General features: G+C 37.8%; 1 protein-coding gene across 1 annotated transcript in view; it reads left to right on the top strand.

The window, feature by feature from the left end:
• ATP7A (ATPase copper transporting alpha) overlaps positions 1–24752 on the top strand; it is a 139480-nt gene that overhangs the window by 47178 nt on the left and 67550 nt on the right. Inside the window, exon 2 of the mRNA XM_060002413.1 lies at positions 15065–15205. Within this exon, the coding sequence (XP_059858396.1) occupies positions 15086–15205 (120 nt within the window). The 5' untranslated portion in view covers positions 15065–15085. The remainder of the gene's footprint in view (positions 1–15064; positions 15206–24752) is intronic.

The following is a 24752-nucleotide window of genomic DNA, read 5'->3' as shown; positions in this document are numbered from 1 at the left end:
TTTTTTAACATCTTTATTGGAGTATAATTGCTTTACACTGGTGTGTTAGTTTCTGCTTTATAACAAAGTGAATCAGCTATATGTACACATATATCCCCATATCTCCTCCCTCTTGTGTCTCCCTCCCACCCTCCCTATCCCACCCCTCTAGGTGGTCACAAAGCACCGAGCTGATCTCCCTGTGCTATGCAACTAAATTCTTATATATACATATATGTCTGTTTCTGGGACTTTCTGTTCCATTGCAAAGGATCTGTCTATTCTTTTTTTTTTTTTTTTTTTTTTTTTTTTTTTTTTTTTTGCGGTACGCGGGCTTCTCACTGTTCTGGCCTCTCCCATTGCGGAGCGCAGGCTCAGAGGCCATGGCTCACGGGCCCAGCCACTCCGCGGCATGTGGGATCTTCCCAGACAGGGGCATGAACCCGTGTCCCTTGCATCGGCAGGCGGACTCTCAACCACTGCGCCACCAGGGAAGCCCTGGCTGGTTTTCTTTGATACGTTTTGCAAACATTGCCCTATTAAGTCAATCCCTTTGAGGCTATTGTTAGCTCTAGACTTCAGCTTGAATTGGCTGTATGAGCAGAGGTAAGTCTGAGTGTTAGCTTCCTTAATTTTAAAAGGAGGCAAGTACCTCATTTATATTGCAGGATTGTTGTGAAATTATGTATATGAAATGCTATAGGAATCTGAAATATCTGTAGTTATCACAAGGACAGCTCTTTTGTAAGAAGCGGTGATTAGTCAAGGAGTCACAAAAATGGCCAGCAAAGCACACAGCCTTTTCCTAATTTGAGTGTTCTGGTCTTTTTTGACCTTACTAATATGTCTGAAGTACTGACTCCTAATCTTTTGGGAATGGTCAAACGAAAAGAACAATTATGTTTTGAAACATACACTAGTCTACTCCAGCTGTTTCATCTGAAATCTTAGTCTTCTGTTTGTATAGTGACAGTTGTGTGATGAAAGAGGTTAGACACTCAGTATTTTGAAAACAAGTTAAGGGATAAGATCAATGTTCATTTTAAAGGTTCACACAATTTAAACGAGATGTTTTATGTAAAATAATAAAGAAGCTAATGCTTTCCCCTTTTGTTTTCAATTCAGAGGTGGTAGATTTTAAATAAAAGCAAATGGGTAGGAAAAAACTAAAAAAATTAAAACTTTTAAAAAATTAAATTGATTTGGAAATATATATACTCTGAAGGCAACTAGTTGAGTGTTTGCATAGCTAGAAATTATTAATTTGCTTGACAAAACAGGGGTGTTTTTATAGCCCTGGTGTAATAGACTGGGTGATTTTTGTCTCTTTATATGTTTGAGTTTATCATTGGTCTCACTTATTGAATTATTTCAATTTTGGTAACTTGTCTCTTAATTTCTGCACATTCCCTATATATTTTTCTTCTTTATTTCCCCCTAAAGTGGACTGTGTTTCTTAAAAATCTTTTTTCTCCATCTTTATCGAGGTATAATTGACAAATAGAAATAGTATATATTTAAGTTGTAAAACGTGATATTTTGATGTACATATGCATTGTGATATGATTACTGCAATCAAACTCATGAACATATTCATCACCTTACATAGTTACCATTTTTTGTTGCTGTTGAGGACAATTAACATCTCTTTTAGCAAGTTTTAAGTAAACAATTATTAACTGTAGTCATCATGCATACATTAGATTTCCAGAGTTTATTCATCCTTCATAATTGAAACTCTGTACCCTTTAACCAACATTTCCCCATTTCCCCCACTCCCCAGGCCCTGATAACCACCCTTCTAGTCTCTAAGAGTTCAACTTTAGATTCCACATATAAGTGAGATCATGCAGTTTTTGTCTTTCCATGTCTGGCTTATTTCACTTAGAATAATGTCCTCCAGGTTCATTCGTTTATTTTCCTTTTAAAAATTCTTACAGTGAAATAACTAAGGTCTACAAAGAGTATAGGGAACCCTATAACATATTTGTGCATCCACTACTCAGCCTAAGAAATTAAACATTACATATATAGTTGAAGTTTCCATTTATGTTCCAGTTGCATCCTTTCCTCCCTCGCCAAACTCCTGAATTTGGAGTTTATTATTCCCATGCATATTTTTATATTTTATATATATTTATATATATTTTATATTTTTAAATTTTATTTTACTACTACATATGTGTGCATACCAAAAAAACCATATGGTATTGTTTTACATTTTTAGAATTTTGTATCCTTCTGAAACTTTTTATTTCCTCAACTATGTTTGTGAGATTTATCCATGTTGCTACCTGTAGCCCTAGTTTGGAGTTTCTCAACCTCTGTTTTGTTGACATTTGGGGCCAGATATTCTTTGCTGTGAGGAGCTTTGTTGTCCATTATAGGATGTTTAGTGATATCCCAGTAGCACTTTCCCCTCCACCCCACACCCCACGTTGTGATAACCAAAAATGTCTCCAGACGTTGCCTGATATCCCTTTCATGGTGAAATCTCCCCTCCTCCCAGTAAGAACCACAATTTTATTTATTTTTTAAATTTTTATTTTATTTTTTATACAGCAGGTTCTTATTAGTTATCTATTTTATACATATTAGTCTATATATGTCAACCCCAATCTCCCAGTTCATCCCACCACCATCACCCCCTCCTGCCACTTTCCCCCCATGGTGTCCACATGTTTGTTCTCTACATCTCTGTCTCTATTTCTGCCCTGCAAACTGGTTCATCTGTACCATTTTTCTAGGTTCCACTATTAGGCGTTAATATATGATATTTGCTTTTCTCTTTCTGACTTAATTCACTCTGTATGACCATCTCTAGATCCATCCACGTCTCTAAAAATGACCCAATTTTGTTCCTTTTTATGGCCGAGTAATATTCCATTGTATATATGCACCACATCTTCTTTATCCATTTGTCTATTGATGGGCATTTAGGTTGCTTCCATGACCTGGTTATTGTAAATAGTGCTGCAATGAACATTGGGGTGTATGTGTCTTTTTGAGTTATGGTTTTCTCAGGGTATATGCCCAGTAGTGGGATTGCTGGGTCATATGGTAATTCTATTTTTAGTTTTTTAAGGAACCTCCATACCGTTCTCCATAGTGGCTGTGTCAATTTATATTCCCACCAACAGTGCAAGGGGGTTCCCTTTTCTCCACACCCTCTCCAGCATTTGTTGTTTGTAGATTTTCTGATGCCCATTCTAACTGGTGTGAGGTGATACCTCATTGTAGTTTTGATTTGCATTTCTCTAATAATTAGTGATGTTGAGCAGCTTTTCATGTGCTTCTTGGCCATCTGTATCTCTTCTTTGGAGAAATGTCCATTTAGGTCTTCTGCCCAGTTTTAGATTGGGTTGTTTGTTTCTTAATATTGAGCTGCATGAGCTGTTTATATATTTTGGAGATTGATCCTTTGTCTGTTGATTCATTTGCAAATATTTTCTCCCATACTGAGGGTTGTCTTTTCGTCTTGTTTATGGTTTCCTTTGCTGTGCAAAAGCTTTGAAGTTTCATTAGGTCCCATTTGTTTATTTTTGTTTTTACTTCCATTACTCTAGGAGGTGGATCCAAAAAGATCTTGCTGTAATTTATGTCAAAGAGTGTTCTTCCTATGTTTTCCTCTAAGAGTTTTATAGTGTCGGATCTTACATTTAGGTCTCTAATCCATTTTGAGTTTATTTTTGTGTATGGTGTTAGGTAGTGTTCTAATTTCATTCTTTTACATGGAGTTGTCCAGTTTTCCCAGCACCACTTATTGAGAAGACTGTCTTTTCTCCATTGTATATTCCTGCCTCCTTTGTCATAGATTAGTTGGGCATAGGTGCGTGGATTTATCGCTGGGCGTTCTATCCTGTTCCATTGATCCATATTTTGGTTTTTGTGCCAGTACCATATTGTCTTGGTTACTGTAGCTTTTGTAGTATCATCTGAAGTCACGGAATCTGATTCCTCCAGCTCCGTTTTTTTTCTCTCAAGACTGCCTTGGCTATTCGGGGTCTTTTGTGTCTGAATACAAATTTTAAGATTTTTTGTTGTAGTTCTGAAAAAAATGCCACTGGTAATTTGATAGGGATTGCATTGAATCTGTAGATTGCTTTGGGTAGTATAGTCATTTTCACAATATTGATTCTTCCAATCCAAGAACATGGTATATCTCTCCATCTGTTTGTGTCATCTTTGATCTCTTTCATCAGTGTCTTACAGTTTTCTGAGTACAGGTGTTTTACCTCTTTAGGTAGGTTTATTCCTAGGTATTTTATTCTTTTTGTTGCAATGGTGGATGTGATTGTTTCCTTAATTTCTCTTTCTGATCTTTAGTTGCTAGTGTATAGGAATGCAAGAGATTTCTGTGCATTAATTTTGTATCCTGCAACTTTACCAAATTCATTGTTTAGCTCTAATAATTTTCTGGTAGCATCTTTAGGATTTTCTATGTATAATATCATGTCATCTGCAAACAGTGACAGTTTTCCTTCTTCTTTTCCAATTTATATTCCTTTTATTTCTTTTTCTTCTCTGATTGCCGTGGCTAGGACTTCCAAAACTATGTTGAATAATAGTGACAAGAGTGGACGACCTTGTTTTGTTCCTAATCTTAGAGGAAATGGTTTCAGTTTTTCACCATTGAGAGTGATGTTTGCTGTGGGTTTGTCATATATGGCCTTTATTATGTTGAGGTAGGTTCCCTCTCTGCCCACTTTCTGGAGAATTTTTATCCTAAATGGGTGTTGAATTTTGTCAAAAGCTTTTTCTGCATCTATTGAGATGATCATATGGTTTTTGTTCTTCAATTTGTTAATATGGTGTATCTCATTGGTTGATTTGCATAGATTGAAGAATCCTTGCATCCGTGGGATAGATCCCACTTGATCATGGGGTATGATCCTTTTAATCTGTTGTTGGATTCTGTTTGCTAGTATTTTTTTTTTTTTTTTTTTTTTTTTGCGGTACGCGGGCCTCTCACTGCTGTGGCCTCTCCCATTGCAGAGCACAGGCTCCGGATGCGCAGGCTCAGCGGCCATGGCCCATGGTCCCAGCCGCTCCACGGCATGTGGGATCCTCCCAGACCAGGGCACGAACCTGTGTCCCCTGCATCGGCAGGTGAACCCTCAACCACTGCGCCATCAGGGAAGCCCCTGTTTGCTAGTATTTTGTTGAGGATTTTTTCATCTATATTCATCAGTGATATCGGTCTGTAATTTTCTGTTTTTGTAGTATCTTTGGTTTTGGTATCAGGGTGATGGTGGCCTCATAGAATGAGTTTGGGAAAGTTCCTTCCTCTGCAATTTTTTGGAAGAGTTTGAGAAGGATGGGTGTTAACTCTTCTCTAAATGTTTGATTGAATTCACCTGTGAAGTCATCTGGTCCTGGACTTTTGTTTGTTGGAAGATTTTTAATCAAAGTTCCAATTCCATTACTTGTGATTGGTCTGTTCATATTTTCTCTTTTTTCCTGGTTCAGTCTTGGAAGGTTATACCTTTCTGAGAATTTGTCCATTTCTTCCAGGTTGTCCATTATATTGGCATAGAGTTGCTTGTAGTAGTCTCTTAGGATGCTTTGTATTTCTGCAGTTTTTGTTGTAACTTCTCCTGTTTCATTTCTAATTTTATTGATTTGAGTCCTCTCCCTCTATTTCTTGATGAGTCTGGCTAAAGGTTTATCAGTTTTGTTTATCTTCTCAAAGAACCATCTTTTAGTTTTATTGATCTTTGCTATTGTTTTGTTTCTATTTCATTTATTTCTGCTCTGATCTTTATGATTTCTTTCCTTCTACTAACTTTAGGTTTTGTTTGTTCTTCTTTCTCTACTTCATTTAGGTGTAAGGTTAGATTGTTTATTTGAGATTTTTCTTGTTTCTTGAGGTAGACTTGTATTGCTATAAACTTCCCTCTTACAACTGCTTTTACTGCATCCCATAGGTTTTGGTTTGTCGTGTTTTCATTGTCATTTGTCTCTGGGTATTTTTCGATTTCCTCTTTGATTTCTTCAGTGATCTCTTGGTTATTTAGTAACGTATTGTGTAGCCTCCATGTGTTTGTACGTTTTTTCCCTGTAATGGATTTCTAATCTCATAGCATTGTGTTTGGAAAAGATGCTTGATATGATTTCAATTTTTTTAAATTTACTGAGGCCTGATCTGTGACCCAAGATGTGATCAATCCTGGAGAATGTTCTGTGTGCATGTGAGAAGAAACTGTAATCTGTTGTTTTTGGATGGAATGTCCTATAAATATCAATTAAATCTATCTGGTCTAATGTGTCATTTAATGCTTGTGTTTCCTTATTAATTTTCTGTTTGGATGATCTGTCCATTGGTGTAAGTGAGGTGTTAAAGTCCCCCACTATTATTGTGTACTGTTGATTTTATTTTATGGCTGTTAGCAGTTGTCTTATGTATTGAGGTGCTCCTATGTTGGGTGCCTGTATGTTTATAACTGTTATATCTTCTTCTTGGATTGATCCCTTGATCATTATGTAGTGTCCTTCCTTGTCTCTTGTAACATTCTCTATTTTAAAGTCTATTTTATGTGATATGAATATTGCTACTCCAGCTTTCTTTTGATTTCCATTTGCTTGTAATATCTTTTTCCATCCCCTCACTTTTAGTCTGTATGTGTCCCTAGGTCTGAAGTGGGTCTCTTGTAGACAGCATATATATGGGTCTTATTTTGTATCCATTCAGTGAGCCTGTGTCTTTTGGCTGGAGCATTTAATCCATTCATGTTTAAGGTAGTTATCAATATGTATGTTCCTATTACCATTTTCTTAATTGTTATGGGTTTGGTTTTGTAAGTCCTTTTCTTCTCTTGTGTTTACCACTTAGAGAAGTTCCCTTAGCATTAGTTGTAGAGCTAGTTTGGTGGTGCTGAATTCTCTTAGCTTTTGCTTGTTTGTAACTCTTTTGATTTCTCCATCGAATCTGAATGAGATCCTTGCTGGGTAGAGTAATCTTGGTTGTAGGTTCTCCCCTTTCATCACTTTAAATATATCATGCCACTCCCTTCTGGTTTGTGGAGTTTCTGCTGAGAAATCAGCTGTTAACCTTATGGGATTCCCTGGTATGTTAGTTGTCGTTTTTCTCTTGTTGCTTTCAATAATTTTTCTTTGTCTTTATTTTTTGTCAGTTTGATTACTATGTGTCTTGGCGTGTTTCTCCTTGGGTTTATCCTGCCTGGTACTCTCTGTGCTTCCTGGACTTGGGTGGCTCTTTCCTTTCCCATGTTAGGAAAGTTTTTGACTATAATCTCTTCAAATATTTTCTTGGGTCCTTTCTCTCTCTCTTCTTCTTCTGGGACCCCTATAATGCAAATGATGTTTTTTTAAATGTTGTCCAAGAGGTCTCTTAGGCTGTCTTCATTTCTTTTCATTCGTTTGTCTTTATTCTGTTCTGCAGCAGTGAATTCCACCATTCTATCTTCCAGGTCACTTATCTGTTCTTCTGCCTCAGTTATTCTGCTATTGATTCCTTCTAGTGTAGTTTTCATTTCAGGTATTGTATTGTTCATCTGTTTGTTCTTCAATTCTTCTAGGTCTTTGTTTAACATTTCTTGCATCTTCTCGATCTTTGCCTCCGTTCTTTTTCGGAGGTCCTGGATCATCTTCACTATCATTATTCTGAATTCTTTTTCTGGAACGTTGCCTATCTCCACTTCATTTAGTTGTTTTTCTGGGATTTTATCTTGTTCCTTCAACTGGTACATAGCTCTCTGCCTTTTCATTTTGTCTATCTTTCTGTGAATGTGGTCTTGTTCCACAGGCTGCAGGATTGTAGTTCTTGCTTCTGCTCTCTGCCCTCTGGTGGATGAGTCTATCTGAGAGGCTTGTGCAAGCTTCCTGATGGGAGATACTGGTGATAGGTAGAGCTGGGTGTTGCTCTGGTGGGCAGAGCTGGGTAAAACTTTAATCCGTTTGTCTGCTGATGGGTGGGGCTAGGTTCCCTCCCTGTTGGTTGTTTGGCCTGAGGGGACCCAACACTGGCGCCTACCCGGCTCTTTGGTGGGACTAATGTTGGACTCTGGGAGGGCTCACGCCAAGGAGTACTTCCCAGAACTTCTGCTACTGGTGTCCTTATCCTCACAGTGAGCCACAACCATCCCCTGCCTCTGCAGGAGACCCTTCAGCACTAGTAAGTAGGTCTGGTTCAGTCTCCTATGGGGTCATTGCTCCTTTCCCTGGGTCCCAATGTGCACACTACTTTGTGTGTGTCCTCCAAGAATGGAGTGTCTGTTTCCCCCAGTCCTGTCAAAGTCCTGCAATCAAATCCCGCTAGCCTTCAAAGTCTGATTGTCTAGGAATTCCTCCTCCCGTTGCCAGACCCCCAGGTTGGGAAGCCTGACGTGGGGCTCAGAACCTTTACTCCAGTGGGTGGACTTCTGTGGGATGTGTTCTGCAGTTTGTGAGTCACCACCCAGCAGTTATGGGATTTGATTTTATTGTGATTGCACCCCTCCTACCATCTCATTGTGGCTTATCCTTTGTCTTTGCATGTGGGGTATCCTTTTTGGTGAGTTCCAGTGTCTTCTTGTCGATGATTGTTCAGTTAGATGTGATTCTGGTGCTCTCGCAAGAGGGAGTGAGTGCATGTCTTTCTACTCCACCATCTTGAACCAGTCCTCTGAGAACCACTATTTTAGTTCATTCATTTTAAGTACTGTGTCATGCTCCATGATGTATATATCCCCACTTATTTTTTCATTTTCCAGTTGATAGACTTTTAGATTATTTCCAAAGTGTTGGGTTTTTGTTCTTGTTGTTGTTTTGGTTTTTTTTGCAATGGGCATTCTTGTTCATGTGTCCTTGTACACATGTGAGATTTTCTCTAGGGTAATATGCCTAGGAGTGAAAATGTTGAGTTCTAGTATATGCATATCTTGAACTCTGCCAGATATTACCGAACAGGTTCCATAATGGTTGTACTAATTTATGTTCTCACCAGCTGAATACGGGAGATCCTGTTGCTCCACATTCTCATTAACACTTGGTATTGTCATATTTTGAAAGTTTTGTTTACCTGATGGGAGTAAGTGATATTCATTGTGGTTTTAATTTGCATTTTCTTGATTACTGTAGTGATCAAAAATTATCCATGTAGAGCTGTATCCAAAAAAAGAATTAAATTTTACCATATAATATATTAAGAATCCAGAAACCTTTCTCAAATTATGAGGCCTCATTATTTTAGGGTGATTTAAAAATAATGTTTGAGGGCGTCCCTGTGGCACTGGTTGAGAATCTGCCTGCCAGTGCAGATAACGTGGGTTCAATCCCTGGTCCGGGAAGATCCCATGGGCCACGGAGCAACAAAGCCCGAGCACCACAGCTACTGAGCCTGCACTCTATAGCCCGTGAGCCACAACTGCTGAGCCTGCGTGCTGCAACTACTGAAGCCTGAACGCCTAGAGCCTGTGCTCTGCTACAACAGAAGCCACCGCAATGAGAAGCCTGCACGCTGCAATGAAGAGTAGCCCCCACTCGCCACCACTAGAGAGAGGCTGCATGCAGCAACAAAGACCCAACACAGCCAAAAATCAATTAATAAAATAAATAAATTTAAAATACTAATAAAAAAATAAAAATAATGTTTGAGCTTCTTTGATCAGCTTTAAGAAGTGGTTTTGTGCAGTCAGACTTCGTATGTGTCATGTTTGTTTGTACTCAACTTATGCAGTTTCTGTTTCCAAATCAGAGATGATGATCTAGTCATAATACTGTTCTTCCTCTTAGAAAATGTTATTACTGATGGTGATTACCATCTGTGTTTAGGGAGTGGCTCAAAATACTTTAATAACTGGAAGTTATTTCCCTCAGTGTTGTTGGATGCTCTTTTTCTCAGAGTCACCTCATTGCTAATAGCTGCATGCCAGATTTGTTTCTCTGATATTGTCATCTCCCATAAACATACATTTTTTTCCACACCGTATGAAATTATTTACACTCTTACTCTGTTTTCTTAGTCATTTTGCTAAATGCAGTGGGAGATTACAAAAACTGTTCTTGACTTTGTACCTATCTTTGAGACATTTAAGATTCAAAAGATGGTTATACATATATTATAAAATCAATTAGAGTTGTGTGTGTTATATTTTATATAGAAAAAAATATATATAAATAATATATGTAAAATAGAGTAGTATGAGGGGAATGGAATTCCTCTGAGGTTTTGAGTGTAAGGTCCAATTTAAGTATAGTTTTGAAGAAAAAATACAGGCAGATTATGAGGGCAGAAGAAATACATATTATTCATAGTTGATCTGACATGCTTAAATTAGGATGTAATGGGAAAAGTAGCTGTATTAATGTAATTTTCATTCATGCTCAGAATTTCTTTCCTCCCTAATACATATTTCCAGGGTGAATTATCCACTCACTTTAAAAGTGCCTTTCAGGGGCTTCCCTCGTGGCGCAGTGGTTGAGAGTCCGTCTCCCGATGCAGGGGACACAGGTTCGTGCCCCGGTCCGGGAGGATCCCACATGCCACGGAGCAGCTAGGCCCGTGAGCCATGGCCGCTGGGCCTGCGCGTCCAGAGCTTGTGCTCCGCAATGGGAGAGGCCACAACAGTAAGAAGCCCGCATACAGCAAAAAAAAAAAAAAAAAAAAAAAGTGCCTTTCTGCTTAACTAGTCTTTCTCAGTTCCTCAGTAAGCCTGAGAGATGCTCCAATACTTTGGTCTGGAGCATACCCGATAATAAAACTGTAGTTCAGTTTTACATTCCTAACTCACCAGGTAAACTAGCCTTCATCTGTTGAGTGTATTGTATTCCAAAAGTTTGTTACCAATTCTGTTTTTTGAACTTGACAGTTTCTTATAAAACAATTTAGTCAGTTTTGGTAATGTACCTGAGTCAACCCTCAAAAGCCCCATTTTGACCCATAGCATATTTGAGCCATATAGGTACTAAGTCTGAATGTTCTGACCTTGAGGCAGGCAGCCATATGCTACAAGAGGAAAGAGGAAGCAACTCCTTTTTTAGGCACAGGGCTAACAGTAGACAAAATATTGATAGGATCTGTTTGTTTTAGACATTATCACCTTCCCTTTTCATACTCATTACTGCTTCCCAGTGACCCTCTCCCTAGTTAGAGCCCCTAATGCCTTCATGCTTGCCTTAAGTACCCTGCCTTGGACTTTTCACCTAGACCTGTGAGTTCTTACATCCCAAGGATCCTTTGCTCACAATTACCTGCGTTTCCTGTCCCATTTGGGCTTCTGTTCTATTGTAGTAACTGATCATACCTAGATATTAGGAGGTGTAATGCCAGCTATCAGCCCCTTAACCTATCAAAGAGGAGTTTGTATTTTAAAAAGAGGATACAGTGTCTATTAAGACAACTGACCTAGATTCTTCAAAAAGTTACTTGGGGGAAAAGAGATAAAGGAGAGAGGCTGTTTTAGATTAAATGAGACAAAGGAGACATAACCAAATGCAGAGTGTGAACCTTGTCTGGATCCTGGTTTGGAAAAAAATAAAAGCTGTAAGGGATATTCTTGGGACATTTAGGACAATTTAAATAGAGACCTTATATTAAAGGATGTACAATGATTAATTTTCTTAGCTGTGATCATAGTATTGTGGTTTTATAGGAGTTCTTATTGTTTGGATATGCATGCTGAAGTATTATGATCTCTAAAACTTAAAAATAGTTTAGGAAAAATAGAGCAAGTATAGCAAAATGTTAACAATTGTTGAATTCATACAGAGGGTATACAGATAGATGTTCATTGTATTATTCACCTTTTATGTGTGGTTGAAAATTTTCATAGTAAAGATTTGGAAAACAGGGAAGCTGTTCATTAGTATAATATTCTTTAGATTGTAAAATTTCATGCAATGGAGAATTCAGGCAATATGGAGAACTTCATTTTTTACTACTTCTTCCCTATTCCACTTATTCATTCAAAGATTCACATATTGTCCTATTGACAGCAGCTGCTCTGGCTAGAGGAAGGAAGAGTTTCTCAGGGCAACAACAGCTTATTTTTACATATAGATTGTAAGTCATAGTTTACCAGAATGTGAAAATCTTTGGCAGTGTGGTTCATTAGAATCATTATTTTTTTTTGACTTTGAATAAAGGCTGTTTCAAGTCATTAAAATCAAAAGTTAGACAAAATGTATTCTTTTATATTGAATATATATTGTAAGTCTCTCTGTAAAAATAGACAGTAATTTAATAGTAATTTCATAAGAAGAATCAGTGGACATAACTGAATTGTTAAGTGTTGCATTTGGAATAACTTTAGATCTAACTTTAAAAGTAAATAACAAAAATAGACTAATAATTATGAGTCTATTTCAGATCAAATCACACTATAAGTTACAGTTGTTCCATAATTAATGCCATTTGAAGTTAAGACTGAGACTGATGCACCTAGGGATGAATTTTTCTTTCAACTTTTCTAAGATTTTTACATTTTAAAAATGGATATGGAAAACAGTATGGAGATTCTTGAAAAAAATTAAAAAACAGAACTGTCATGTGATCCAGCAATTCCACTTCTGGGTATTTATCCAAGGGAAATGAAATCACTATCACAAAGATATTTGCACCCCTCTATTCATTGAAGCATTATTTACAATAGCCAAGACATGGAAATAACCAATGTCCATCGATAGATGAATAGATAAAGAAAGTGTGATATACATATACACATTCTTCAGCCGTAAAAATGAAGGAAATCCTGCCACTTGTGACAACATGGATGGACCTTGAGGGCATTATGCTAAGTGAAATAAGTCAGACAGAGACAGACAAATACTGTATGAGCTCACTTATACGTGGAATCTGAAAAAACCTGAACTCATAGACACAGAGAACAGATTGATGGGTTGGTTACCAGAGGTGGGGGGTAGGGAGTGGGCAAAATGGATGAAGGTCGTTAAAAAGTATAAACTTCCAGTTATAAGGTAAATAATTCCTGAGGATATAATGTACAGCATGGTGACTATAATTAACAATATTGTATATTTGAAGGCTGCTAAGAGAGTAGATCTTAAAATTTCTCATCACAGGAAAAAAAAATGTAACTATGTATAGTGATGGATGTTAACTAAACTTATGGTGGTAATTTTGCAATATATACATATATCAAATCATTATATTGTATACCTAAAACTAATACAATATTATATGTCAATTATATCTCAATAAAATGGCAGTTTCATGTGATTCAAACTAATTATCAGTGAAAAAAACAAAGATTCCTGCCTTCATGGAATTTTCGTTTTAGTGGGAAGTGTATTGCAGTGTAACAAATTATTCCAAAATTTAGTGGCTTAAAACAACCAACAATTATTATCTCACAGTTTCTGTGGGTCATGAATTTGGGAGTGGTTTAGCTGGGTGGTTCTGGCTCAAGGTCTGTCGTGAGGTTGTAAGTCTATATGTCAGCTGAGGCTACAGGCATCTAAAGACAACTGAGTCTGAAGGATCAGCTTTCAAGGCAGTTAACTCACCTAGTAGGAGGCCTTATGTCTTTGCTGGTTATTGACAGGAGGCCTCAATTTCTCACCATGTGAACCCTCCAAAAGGCTGCTTGAGTATCCTCATGCCATGGCGGGTAGCTTCCCCTAGATGGGGTGATTCAAGAGAGAGGACAAGGAGGAAGCCACAGTGACTTTTTTCCCCTCCTGCAGTGCCTTTTATGACCAATCTTGGAAGTCACACTTTGTCACTTCCACTATTGACTTGGAAGCAAGTCACTGAGTCCAGGCCACACTCAAAGAGAAAGGAGTTAAATTCCACCTCTTGAAGGAAAGGAGTAGCAAAGAATTTGTGAACATATTTTAAAACCACCACAGGAAGACAGGTAATATGCAATAAACATAGTAAGTAAATTATGGAGTTTATTAGAAGGTTATAAGTTCTATGAAAATAAGAAAAAAATAGAGCAAAGGTAATGGGAATCAGAGTATCTGTGTGTGGAAGGGGTGTGGGATGCAATTTTCAACAGTGTGGTCATTGAAAGACTCATTAGTAAGGTTAGATTTGAGTAGACTTGAAAGAGATGAGGAAGTTAGCTAAGCAAATATCTAAGAGAAGAAAGTCCTAAATCAAGGGAATAGCTAACCCAAAGGCCCTGTGGTGGGGGTAAAATGAGGTGAGAGAAAAGAATGTTAGCCATATTTTATTAGTAGAGTATTTTCAGCTGGGGAGGTGGGAAAGTTGAGGAAGGATAATTTATTTTTTTTAACTTAAAGTTTTTTGTTGTTTTTCGGTTTTTAAGTTTTTATTTTATATTGGAGCATAGTTGATTAACAATGTTGTATTAGTTTGAGGTCTACAGCTAAGTGATTGAGTTATACATATACATGTATCTATTCTTTTTCAAACTGTTTTCCCATTTAGGTTATTACAGTGTTTTGAGCAGAGTTCCCTGTGCTATACAGTAGGTACTTCTTGGTTATCTTTTTTTTTTTTTTTTTTTTGCGGTATGCAGGCCTCTCACTGTTGTGGCCTCTCCCGTTGCGGAGCACAGGCCCCAGACGCGCAGGCTCAGTGGCCATGGCTCACGGGCCTAGCCGCTCCGCGGCATGTGGGATCTTCCCAGACCAGGGCACAAACCCGTGTCCCTTGCATCGGCAGGTGGACTCTCAACCACTGCGTCACCAGGGAAGCCCAGTTTATCTATTTTAAATATAGTATTGTGTACATGTCAGCCCCAAACTTCCAATCTATCCCCCCCTGCCCTTCCCTCCTGGTAACCATAAGTTCGTTCTCTAAGTCTGTGAGTCTATTTGTTTTGTAAATAAGTTCATTTGTATCATTTTTTTTAGATTCCACATATAAGCAATATCATGTGATATTTATCTTTCTCTGTTTGACTTCACTTAGTATGATAGTCTCTAGGTCTATCCATGTTGCTGCAAATGGCATTATTTCATTCTTTTTTATGGCTGAGTAGTATTCCATTGTATATATGTACTACATCTTCTTTATCCATTCCTCTGTTGATGGACATTTAAGTTGTTTCCATGTCTTGGCTATTGTAAACAGCACTGCAGTGAACATTGGAGTGCATGTCAGAGGAAGGATTATTTCCGTGGCTGAAATTAACAAGTTCATTGTTTCTAATAGGAATATAAAGAAGAAATCAAAATGGATCCAAGTATGAGTGTGAATTCTGTCACCATCTCTGTTGAGGGGATGACATGTAGTTCCTGTGTTTGGACCATTGAACAGCGCATTGGAAAACTGAACGGTGTACATCACATTAAAGTAAGTTACTCCTTGGAAATCAGTGAAGTCAATTGCTGTTGACTGGAATTCTTCTGGGAAATTACTTCTAACACTGAGACAGATGCAGACACACTGACACGTACGACATAAAGACTATCACACTTTTAACCTTGAAGCTGAATAAGTTTTCTTCAGCCCATTAACTTATTTTTTTGTTAAAAAATAAGAAATAATACATTTTTAAAATTTAAAAACATCTGAAGATGGAATCTGGATGTTAATGTTTGTATATTATCAATATATATTTTATAAGTATATAGATGCTGATATAATTTTTATTACTCTTAATCTCATGTTGATCTAAAATATATGTTCTCAGAGAAAGGACTGTGAGGTTTCTTTCTCTTTTATAGCATGACAGTTACTATGTTTAGTAATAATGTAGTCTTCTCTAAGAGCATGCATACAAAGTGTAACTAATTTTCTAAACATTTTCACTTCAATGTTATTTAATCAATAAATCATTTTATTTAAAAGAATACGTTACAATTAATTACATTAAGTGACATTACCAAACAGTTTTAGAGTGGTTAGCTCTAGAACAAGGAATGAAAGAAACACTGTTAACCATTATGTGTCTGTGTATTTTCTCTTCACATTTCTTAAATCACAAATAAAAAATAACAAGATACTGCAGTGAAAATACAATTAGTTTCTCGCAAATAAATTAAAAGTGTGTATGGTCTGGGGAAAACTGAAGCCCAGCTCACCGGCTTACAAAGGGGGTGTGATATAAAACTGGTGCCTCCACCCACATCACTCCCCTCTTCGATTCTGTTCTTCCCCAGAGCCCTAAGCTTCCCACACACCCTAGATTACTGCTGAGCAGTGAGCTGACACCATCCTGTATGAGTGAGGCCTGGCATGATGCGCTCAGGTTTAGGGCAAGGGGAAGGCCGTAGGTGAAACTGGAAGATGGGGAACTAAAGACGTGCACTCACTGCCTCTGCTCTCTGAGTATTCAACCACATCACCCTCCCTCCAAAAGGAAGCTAATGTGACACAGTGACTCTGGAAGGAACCTAGCGGTATGTTGGAGTGCAACAGACCAAATGGTTTCTACAGCTGAATCAATCCAGCCAGAGAACATGAAGGAGAGAAGGGAGGGCACAGTTGTCCCTCTAGGTCTGGAGACTTTCGGTCACCCAGGATGCAGTCCCCTTTAAGAAAACTGCCTTCCAGAGCCAGGCCCCTAAGTTGGCAAATTCTGAAATGAAAGAGAGTGGTATCACCTGTTAGAGCCCTATGCTGCTGCTCCAAGCATTGGGTTTGCAAATATAAGAGGGGATAACCCGAAGCTAATGGCCTGGGTAACTAAAGAATGAAACTAGATGGGCTAGGCACGGGCATGCTGAACATTTATCTAATTCCTCCCTGAGAGCTGTCCAGGCCTAGGAGCTGCCCTGAGCACTCGTCTTTGCTGAGCTTAGACTTAGGGCAAGGGGAGGGCAGAAAAATGGAGAGTAAAATAAAAATATAAAGAGCCAGAAAACCCAAAGCATGGCCCAAGGGAACCTTTCTGCAGGGTTAGGTTTCTCAGGGCCTGCATTTTCTCCTGATCCATAAAAACTCTGTGCTTTTATCAAAGAGGATAGAAACTCTCTGTTGGGGAGGGAGGACAACAGGAGATCAGGGAGATCCTGCGGGCTATCCTGGGGCAAAGCAGGGGGAAAGGGAGCCTCTCCATTTCCCAGAGACAAACTGCCAAAAAAAGACTGTGTAGAAGCCTCCCTGGGCAGAGCCCAGGACTGAGAAAGGTGGTAGGGATTTGAGTTCACTTCAGTTTTTAATTGCAAAAATAAAATTGACTTTTGTTAGACTATCTTAACACATTCCTGCTATAATTCGTCTCAGAATCCTACTTAGTGGAAAAGAGTGGTTTATTTGTATATTCTAATTTTTCTGCAATGAACATGAATTGTTAATATAATTGTTATAAATAAATAAGAAAACCTAAACTTTGTTTAGCGCCTTCTAAACACAAAAGCCAAAAGTACTAAAGTCAACACAAAACTACCCCAAAGGGAACAAAATGATACTGTGCCCCCTCATATCCTGTAAAAAATGTATTTGAATGTGTCCTGTGCTCATTTTTTTGACATAGACATAGTATGTTAAAGCTGCAAGGGGTCTTAGATATGACTTAAGTCGTCTAGCCCCCTCATTTTACAGATCAACAGATTGAAGCCCAGATAAGGAAGTGACCTGTGCTAAGTTACACAGCTACCTAATACCAAACAAAACTAGAACTCAAGTTCCATGATTCCTGGGCCAGTATGTTTCGTGGTCATACAGTGTCTACAGATGCAGTTTAATTTGTATATGGTTCTCAAACTTGTGATCTCCAATTTATTCTTTCACATAACTTCTAAAAATAAAGGAACCTGGTATTTTCATCATAAAGGTGCCTCCTACCACCAAATTGCTGTTTTAGCTCTGTATCACTAGTCTCTATAAATTCTCCTCAGAATAGTTCTAGTATTTTTAGTATGAGACACCTTGAATTATATTTTATTTGTCACTACCTTTTTAATCTTTTTATTTCCGTGTTCGTAAAAATGTCTTTGATTTTAAAGGCTTTGGGGTTAAAAAAGTATGTTTTGATTAAGTCCAGCTTTCTCAGCCTCAGCACTATTGACATTTTGGGCTGGATAATTCTTTGTTTTGGGGGGCTGTTCTGTGCTTTCTATGATGTTTAGCAGCATCCCTGGCCTCTACCCACCAGATGCCAGTAGCCTCTCCTCCCACTTGTGACAACCAAAAATGTCTCCAGACATTGCCAGTGTCTCCTAGGGGTGAAATTGCCCTCAGTTGAGGATCACTTCTGTAGTCCCTTCTCAGAGAACCTACTGTACACCCTTTGTCTGTTCAGTTAATATTGGATGATGGTGAATTGATATATCAAACAGGCTCATGTGCCCCTTTCTCTTCATATTAGCTTCTTATGGTTCTTTTTTTTGCCAGTTAGAGGTATAGTGAACAGTGGTTCTCAAACCATACCATGAGAATCACCTGGAGGGCTTGTAAAACATAAATTGCTGGTTCCATGCCCAGAGTTTCTGTTTTAGTAGATCTGAATGGGGCCTGAGAATTTGCATGCCTAATAAGTACCCAGGTAACTCTAAAGGTGCTGGTCCTGGGACCACAGTTTAAGAACCATTATATTGCATGAGCTATACTTACACTGAAGATTATTTATCATTTATCTGAAATTTAAATTTAACTGGATCTGTCCTGTATTTTTATTTGCTAAATCTGGTAACCCTTCTTTGAAATCATCCTTCCCCTTTACTTTTACTTTTTGTTCCTGTAAGTTTTGCTTTTTAAAAACTGCCATGTAAATGGAATCATATGTTATATAGCCTTTTGAGTCTGGCTTCTTTCACTTAGCATCATGCATTTGAGATTTGTCCATGTTCTTGCATGTATCACTGGTTCTTTCCTTTTCATTGCTGAGGAGTATTCCATTGTGTGGATGTACCAAAGTTTGTTTACCCATTCACCTTTTGAGAGACATTGGATTGTTTATACTTTCTTTTGTGATTATGAAAAGCAGTGCTCTGAATGTTCACATCCAAGTCTTTGTGTGGACATAAGTTTTAATTTCTCTTGGGCAAATTCCTAGGATTTGATTTGTTCCATCATATGATAAGTGTATGTTTAACTTTTTGAGACACTGACAATTGATTTACCACAGTGGCTATACTATTTTATCTTCCCACCAGCAATGTTTGAGGATTCCACTTTTCTCACATTCTCTCCAACACTTTGTATTAACAGTCTTTTTAGTTATAGACATTCTAGTGAGTATGTAGTGGTATCTCACTAATTCGCATTCCCTTAATAGCTAATGATATTGAGCATCTTTTCATGTGTTCATTAGGCATTTGTATACCTTTTTTGGTAAAGTGTCTGTCAAACCTTTTGTGAAATTTTTAGCTGGGTGTTTCGTTTTCTTATTATTCAATTTTGATTGTTTTCTATGTGTTCTGAATTGTCTTCTTTTAGATATGTGTTTTGCAAATAATTTTTCCAGTCTGTGGCTTGTCTTTTTAATCTCTTAAAAGTATCTTTCCCAGGGCTTCCCTGGTGGCGCAGTGGTTGAGAGTCCACCTGCCGATGCAGGGGACACGGGTTCGTGCCCCGGTCCGGGAGGAGCCCACATGCCGAGGAGCGGCTGGGCCCGTGAGCCGTGGCCGCTGAGCCTGCACGTTCCGAGCCTGTGCTCTGCAACGGGAGAGGCCACAACGGTGAGAGGCCCACGTACCTCAAAAAAAAAAAAAAAGTATCTTTCCCAGAGCAGCAGTTTTTACTTTTGATGAATTCCACTTTACCTACTTTTTTTCCTTTATGGAGCATGCTTTTGGTGTCATAGCTAAGAAATCTTGGCCTCACCCAGGATCACAAAGATTTTTCTCCTATGTCTTCTAAAAGTTCTTTCATTTTAGGTTTTGCATTTAGATCTATTATCCATTTTGAATTAATGTGAATACATTATGAGGTATGGGTTGAGGTTAATTTTTTTTAATATGGATGTCCAGTTTTCCAGGCAGCTCTATTTGTTGAAAAGTTTATTCTTTCTCCATTGAATTGCCTTTGCACCTTTGTTGAAAATCAATTTACCATATATTTATGGGTATATTTCTGTATGCTCTGTCCTATTCCATTGATCTGTATGTCTGTCCTTTGGCCAATAAATACCACAGAGTCTTGATTATTGTAGCTTTATAATAAATCTTTTCTTTTTTTTGGAGCAGAGAAAGATTTATTGCAGGGCCAAGCAAGGAGAATGGGTGGCTCATGATTGAAAAACCTCCTTAAGTCCCTAATGGTTTTCAGGGGGAAGTTTTTAATAGGAAAAATTTGGGGTGAGGGCTGCAGGGTGTGTGACTGTCTTCTGATTGGTGGGTGGTGAAGTAACAGGATGGTGCTCCAGGAATCTCGTGTTCAGCCTGAAGTTAGCATCCTCCACCTGGGTGGAGGCCTTAGTTCCTGGTCTCAGGACTTAATGAAGCTCAGGTTCTTTACGTCTTGTCACAGAAAGATTTCAGTGAGAGATAAAGTGATAGGTAAGAAGTGGATTTACTTAGAGAGATACACATTCCACAGACAGAATGCGGTCTGTCTCAAAAGGTGAGAGCAGCCTATGATAAATCTTAAAATCAGGTAGTGTAATTTCTCAACTTTGTTCTTTTTCAAAATTGTTTTGACTGTTCTATTTTCTTTCCGTTTACATATACATTTTAGAATCATTATATAGGTTTCTACAAAAATATTTGCTGGGATTTTGATTGCGATTGTGTTGATTCTGTAGAGCCATTTGGATAGAATTAACATCTTAATATTGCGTATTCAACCCTGTGCACATGCTATATCTCTCTATTTAGGTATTTCTTGATTTCTTTTATCAGGGATCTATAATTTTCAGTCTTCAGATTCTGCATATATTTTGTTAGGCTTATATTCAAGTATTTTCTGTTTTTAGATGATGTTTAAATGGTACTTTTTTTTTTTTTTGCGGTACGCGGTCCTCTCACCGTTGTGGCCTCTCCCATTGCGGAGCACAGGCTCCAGACGTGCAGGCTCAGCGGCCATGGCTAACGGGCCTAGCCGCTCCGCGGCATGTGGGATCTTCCCGGACTGGGGCACGAACCCGTGTTCCCTGCATCGGCAGGCGGACTCTCAACCACTGCGCCACCAGGGAAGACCCGGTACTTTTTTTTTTAATTTAAATTTCAGTTGTTCATTACAAACATACAGAAATGCAGTTGGTTTTTGTATGTTGACTTTGTATCCTGAACTTTGCTAAACTGACATTAAGTCTATTAGCTCTTTTTGTAGATTCTTTGGGATTTTCTACATAAGCAGTTATGTCATCAGGGCATAAAAATAGTTTTATTTCTTCCTTTCCAGTCTGTATGTCTTATTTCTTTTCTGTCTAGAACCTCCATTACAATTTGGAATAGGAGTGGTAACAGTGAACATCTACGTCTTGTTACTGGTTGTAGGGGGAAAACATTCAGTCCTTCACCATTAAGTATTGTGTTAGTAGAGGGTTTTTGTAGATGCCCTGTATCAGGTTAAGGAAATTCCTTTCTCTTCCTGGTTTTCTGAGAGCTTTTATTTGTAATCACGAATAGATGTTGCATTTTTTCAAGTGCTTTTTCTGCATCTCGATATGATCATATTATTTTTCTTCTTTAAGGCTGTTAATATGGTGAATTACACTGATTGATTTTCAAATGTTATACTAGCCACGCATTCCCAGGATAAGCCCCACTTGGTCAAAGAATACTTTTAATGAAAAATTTCAAACATACACAGAAGTGAAGACCTAGTACAAGGAACCTCCCTGTACCTGTCACCCTTGCTACTTATTTTCATGATATCCTTGCTACTTATTTTCATGACATTCTCATCATTTGAATTTGATAATGTATTTTGCTGATGCTTTTAAGAGTTGATCTGGACCTTCCTACCTGTTGTACTTTTTGACTAGTGGATTGGAATTTCCTAGTATATCTCCATGCCGTTTCCAAGCCTTTTTGCTGCCCCCTGCCCACCGTTTTCCTTGTCACTCTTCAGGATTCTCAGCACTGTTTGGAGCACAGCACTCTTTCCCATGCTTCATTCAGTTTGGTTCCCCACCTGTTCTCTCCTATTTCTCCACAACTTGTATCTAAGGGCCCAAAGAAATTAACAATATCTCCTTGCCAAAAGATTGGGGATTTCTACTATAATGATGGTAATATATGAATGGTTTTTCTTAAATATTTTACTGTGAATTGCTGACTCTTCAGCATGTTTATTTTCACTGCCAGGGCTTAATGAGTTAATGTGTAATTTTAACTGGCTTGTGTCTTCATTTGTATAATGTACTTATTATTTTAATATATTTAAGTTTTCAGCATCATTAAAACAACTTTATATTGGCAGTGGTTCTATAATATTTACCAGAAGTTTTCTATAATTTTGCTTTTATACAATATTCATTATAGTGATGATGGAAAGTTAATGCAACTTTGGAATTTGATCAGCTTGCATCAGTCCTAAAATGCTTTTCTTTTGACTAGTTCATATCCACATGTAAAAGATAAATTTTAGACACACTGCCCAGAGTAGATGTTAATATTCTAAAGGGAGCTTTGTCTAACTGGACATCAGATTTAGTGCAGGATTTAAAATTAGGAATCTGATGGATTCTTTCTAATAATCAGAAGCTCATTATATATTTTAAGTGCATGAATCATTAAATTTGAAACAGAATTTTTTTTTACTTTTTATTTTATATTGGAGTATAGTTGATTAACAATGTTGTGTTAGTTTCAGGTGTATAGCAAAGTGATTCAGTTATACATATACATGTATCTATTCTTTTTCAAATTCTTTAGGTTGTTACATAATATTAAGCAGAGTTCCCTGGGCTATCCAGTAGGTCCTTGTGGGTTATCCATTTAAAATATAGCAGTGTGTACATGTCAGTCCCAAACTCCCTAACTCTCCATCCCCCCCACCCTTACCCCCGGTAACCATAAGTTCCATTCTCTCAGTCTGTAAGTCTGTTTCTGTTTTGTCAATAAGTTCATTTTTATCATTCATTTTTAGAATCCACAGACAAGTGATACTATGTAATGTTTCTCTTTCTCTGTCTGACTTACTTTACTCAGTATGACAATCTCTAGGTCCATCCATGTTGCTGCAAATGGCACTATTTCATTCTTTTTAATAGCTGAGTAATATTCCATTGTATATATGTACCATATCTTCTTTTTCCATTCCTCTGTCAATGGACGTTTAGGTTGCTTCCATGTCTTGTCCATTGTAAACAGTGCTGCAATGAACATTGGGGAGCATGTATCCTTTCAGACCATGTTTTTCTCCAGATATATGCCCAGGAGTGGGATTGCTGGATCATATGGTAGCTCTATTTTTAGTTTTTTTAAAGAACCTCCATACTGTTCTCCATAGTGGCTGTACCAATTTACATTCCCACCAACAGTGTAGGAGGGTTCCCTTCTCTTCACACCCTCTCCAGCATTTACTGTTTGTGGATTTTTTGATGATAGCCATTCTGACTGGTGTAAGGTGGTATTTCATTGTAGTTTTGATTTGCATTTCTCTAATAATTAGCGATATTGAATATCTTTTCATGTGCCTCTTGGCCATCTTGTATGTCGTCTTTGGAGAGATGTCTGTTTAGGTCTTCTGCCCATTTTTTGATTGGATTGCATTTCTGTACACTAACAATGAAAGATCCGAAAGAGAAATTCGAGAAACAATCCCATTTGCCATCTCATCAAAGAGAATAAAATACCTAGGAATAAACCTACCTAAGGAGACAAAAGACCTGTACTCTTAAAACTACAAGACACTGATGAAAGAAATTGAAGATAACACAAACAGATGGAAAGATATATCATGTTCTTGGATTGGAAGAATCAATATTGTCAAAATGACTACACTGTCCAGAGCAATCTACAGATTCATTGAAATCCCTATCAAATTACCAATGGCATTTTTCACAGAACTAGAACAAAAAATCTTAAAATTTGTATGGAGACACAAAAGGCCCCAAATAGCCAAAGCAATCTTGAGAAAGAAAAATGGAGCCAGAGGAATCAGGCTCCCTGCCTTCAGACTATACTACAAGGCCACAGTCATCAAAACAACATGGTACTGGCACAAAAATAGAAATATAGATCAAAGGAACAGGGTAGAAAGCCCAGAAATAAACCCACACACTTATGGTCAATTAATCTATGACAAAGGAGGCAAGACCATACAATGGAGGAAAGACAGTCTCTTCAATAAATGGTGCTGGCAAAACTGGACAGCTACATGTAAAAAAAAAGAAATTAGAGCATTCTTTAACACCATGCACAAAAATAAACTCAAGATGGATATAGACCTAAATATGAGACCAGACACTATAAAACTCTTAGAGGAAAACATAGGCCAAACCCTCTCTGACATAAATAACAGCAATATCTTTTTTGATCGCTCTCCAAGAGTAATGGAAATAAAAACAGAAATAAACAAATGGGACCTAATTAAACTCAAAAGCTTTTTCACAGCAAAGGAAACCATAAACAAAACAAAAAGACAGCCCACAGAATGGGAGAAAATATTTGTAAATGATGTGACCGACAAGGGATTAATTTCCAGAATTTACAAACAGCTCATACGGCTTAATTTCATGGAAGCAGAATATTTTGTGTATCTCCAGATCAAATACTTTTGATCTGTCTTTTAATCTTAATCTAAACATTAATCTTTTACCTGTTTATTCTTCAGAGATTTCAAAATGGGTTTTAGCTTTTCTGTGAAGTACAGGATTCATGCTTTCTTGTCCTTACAGTATTCTTTTTTAATTTTTTTGGCTGTGCCACACGGCATGTGGGATCTTAGTTCCCCGACCAGGGATCGAACCCATGCCCCCTGCCTTGGAAGGGTGGAGTCTTAACCACTGGACCCCCAGGGAAGTCCCCTCCTTATGGTATTCTCGTCTGTGATTCAGACGTCTCAT

Source organism: Delphinus delphis, chromosome X, assembly GCF_949987515.2.
Source record: "Delphinus delphis chromosome X, mDelDel1.2, whole genome shotgun sequence".
Classification (NCBI taxonomy): Eukaryota; Metazoa; Chordata; class Mammalia; order Artiodactyla; family Delphinidae; genus Delphinus; species Delphinus delphis.
Note: the sequence above shows the minus strand (reverse complement) of the source record. Positions and strands in the feature narration are given on the sequence as shown.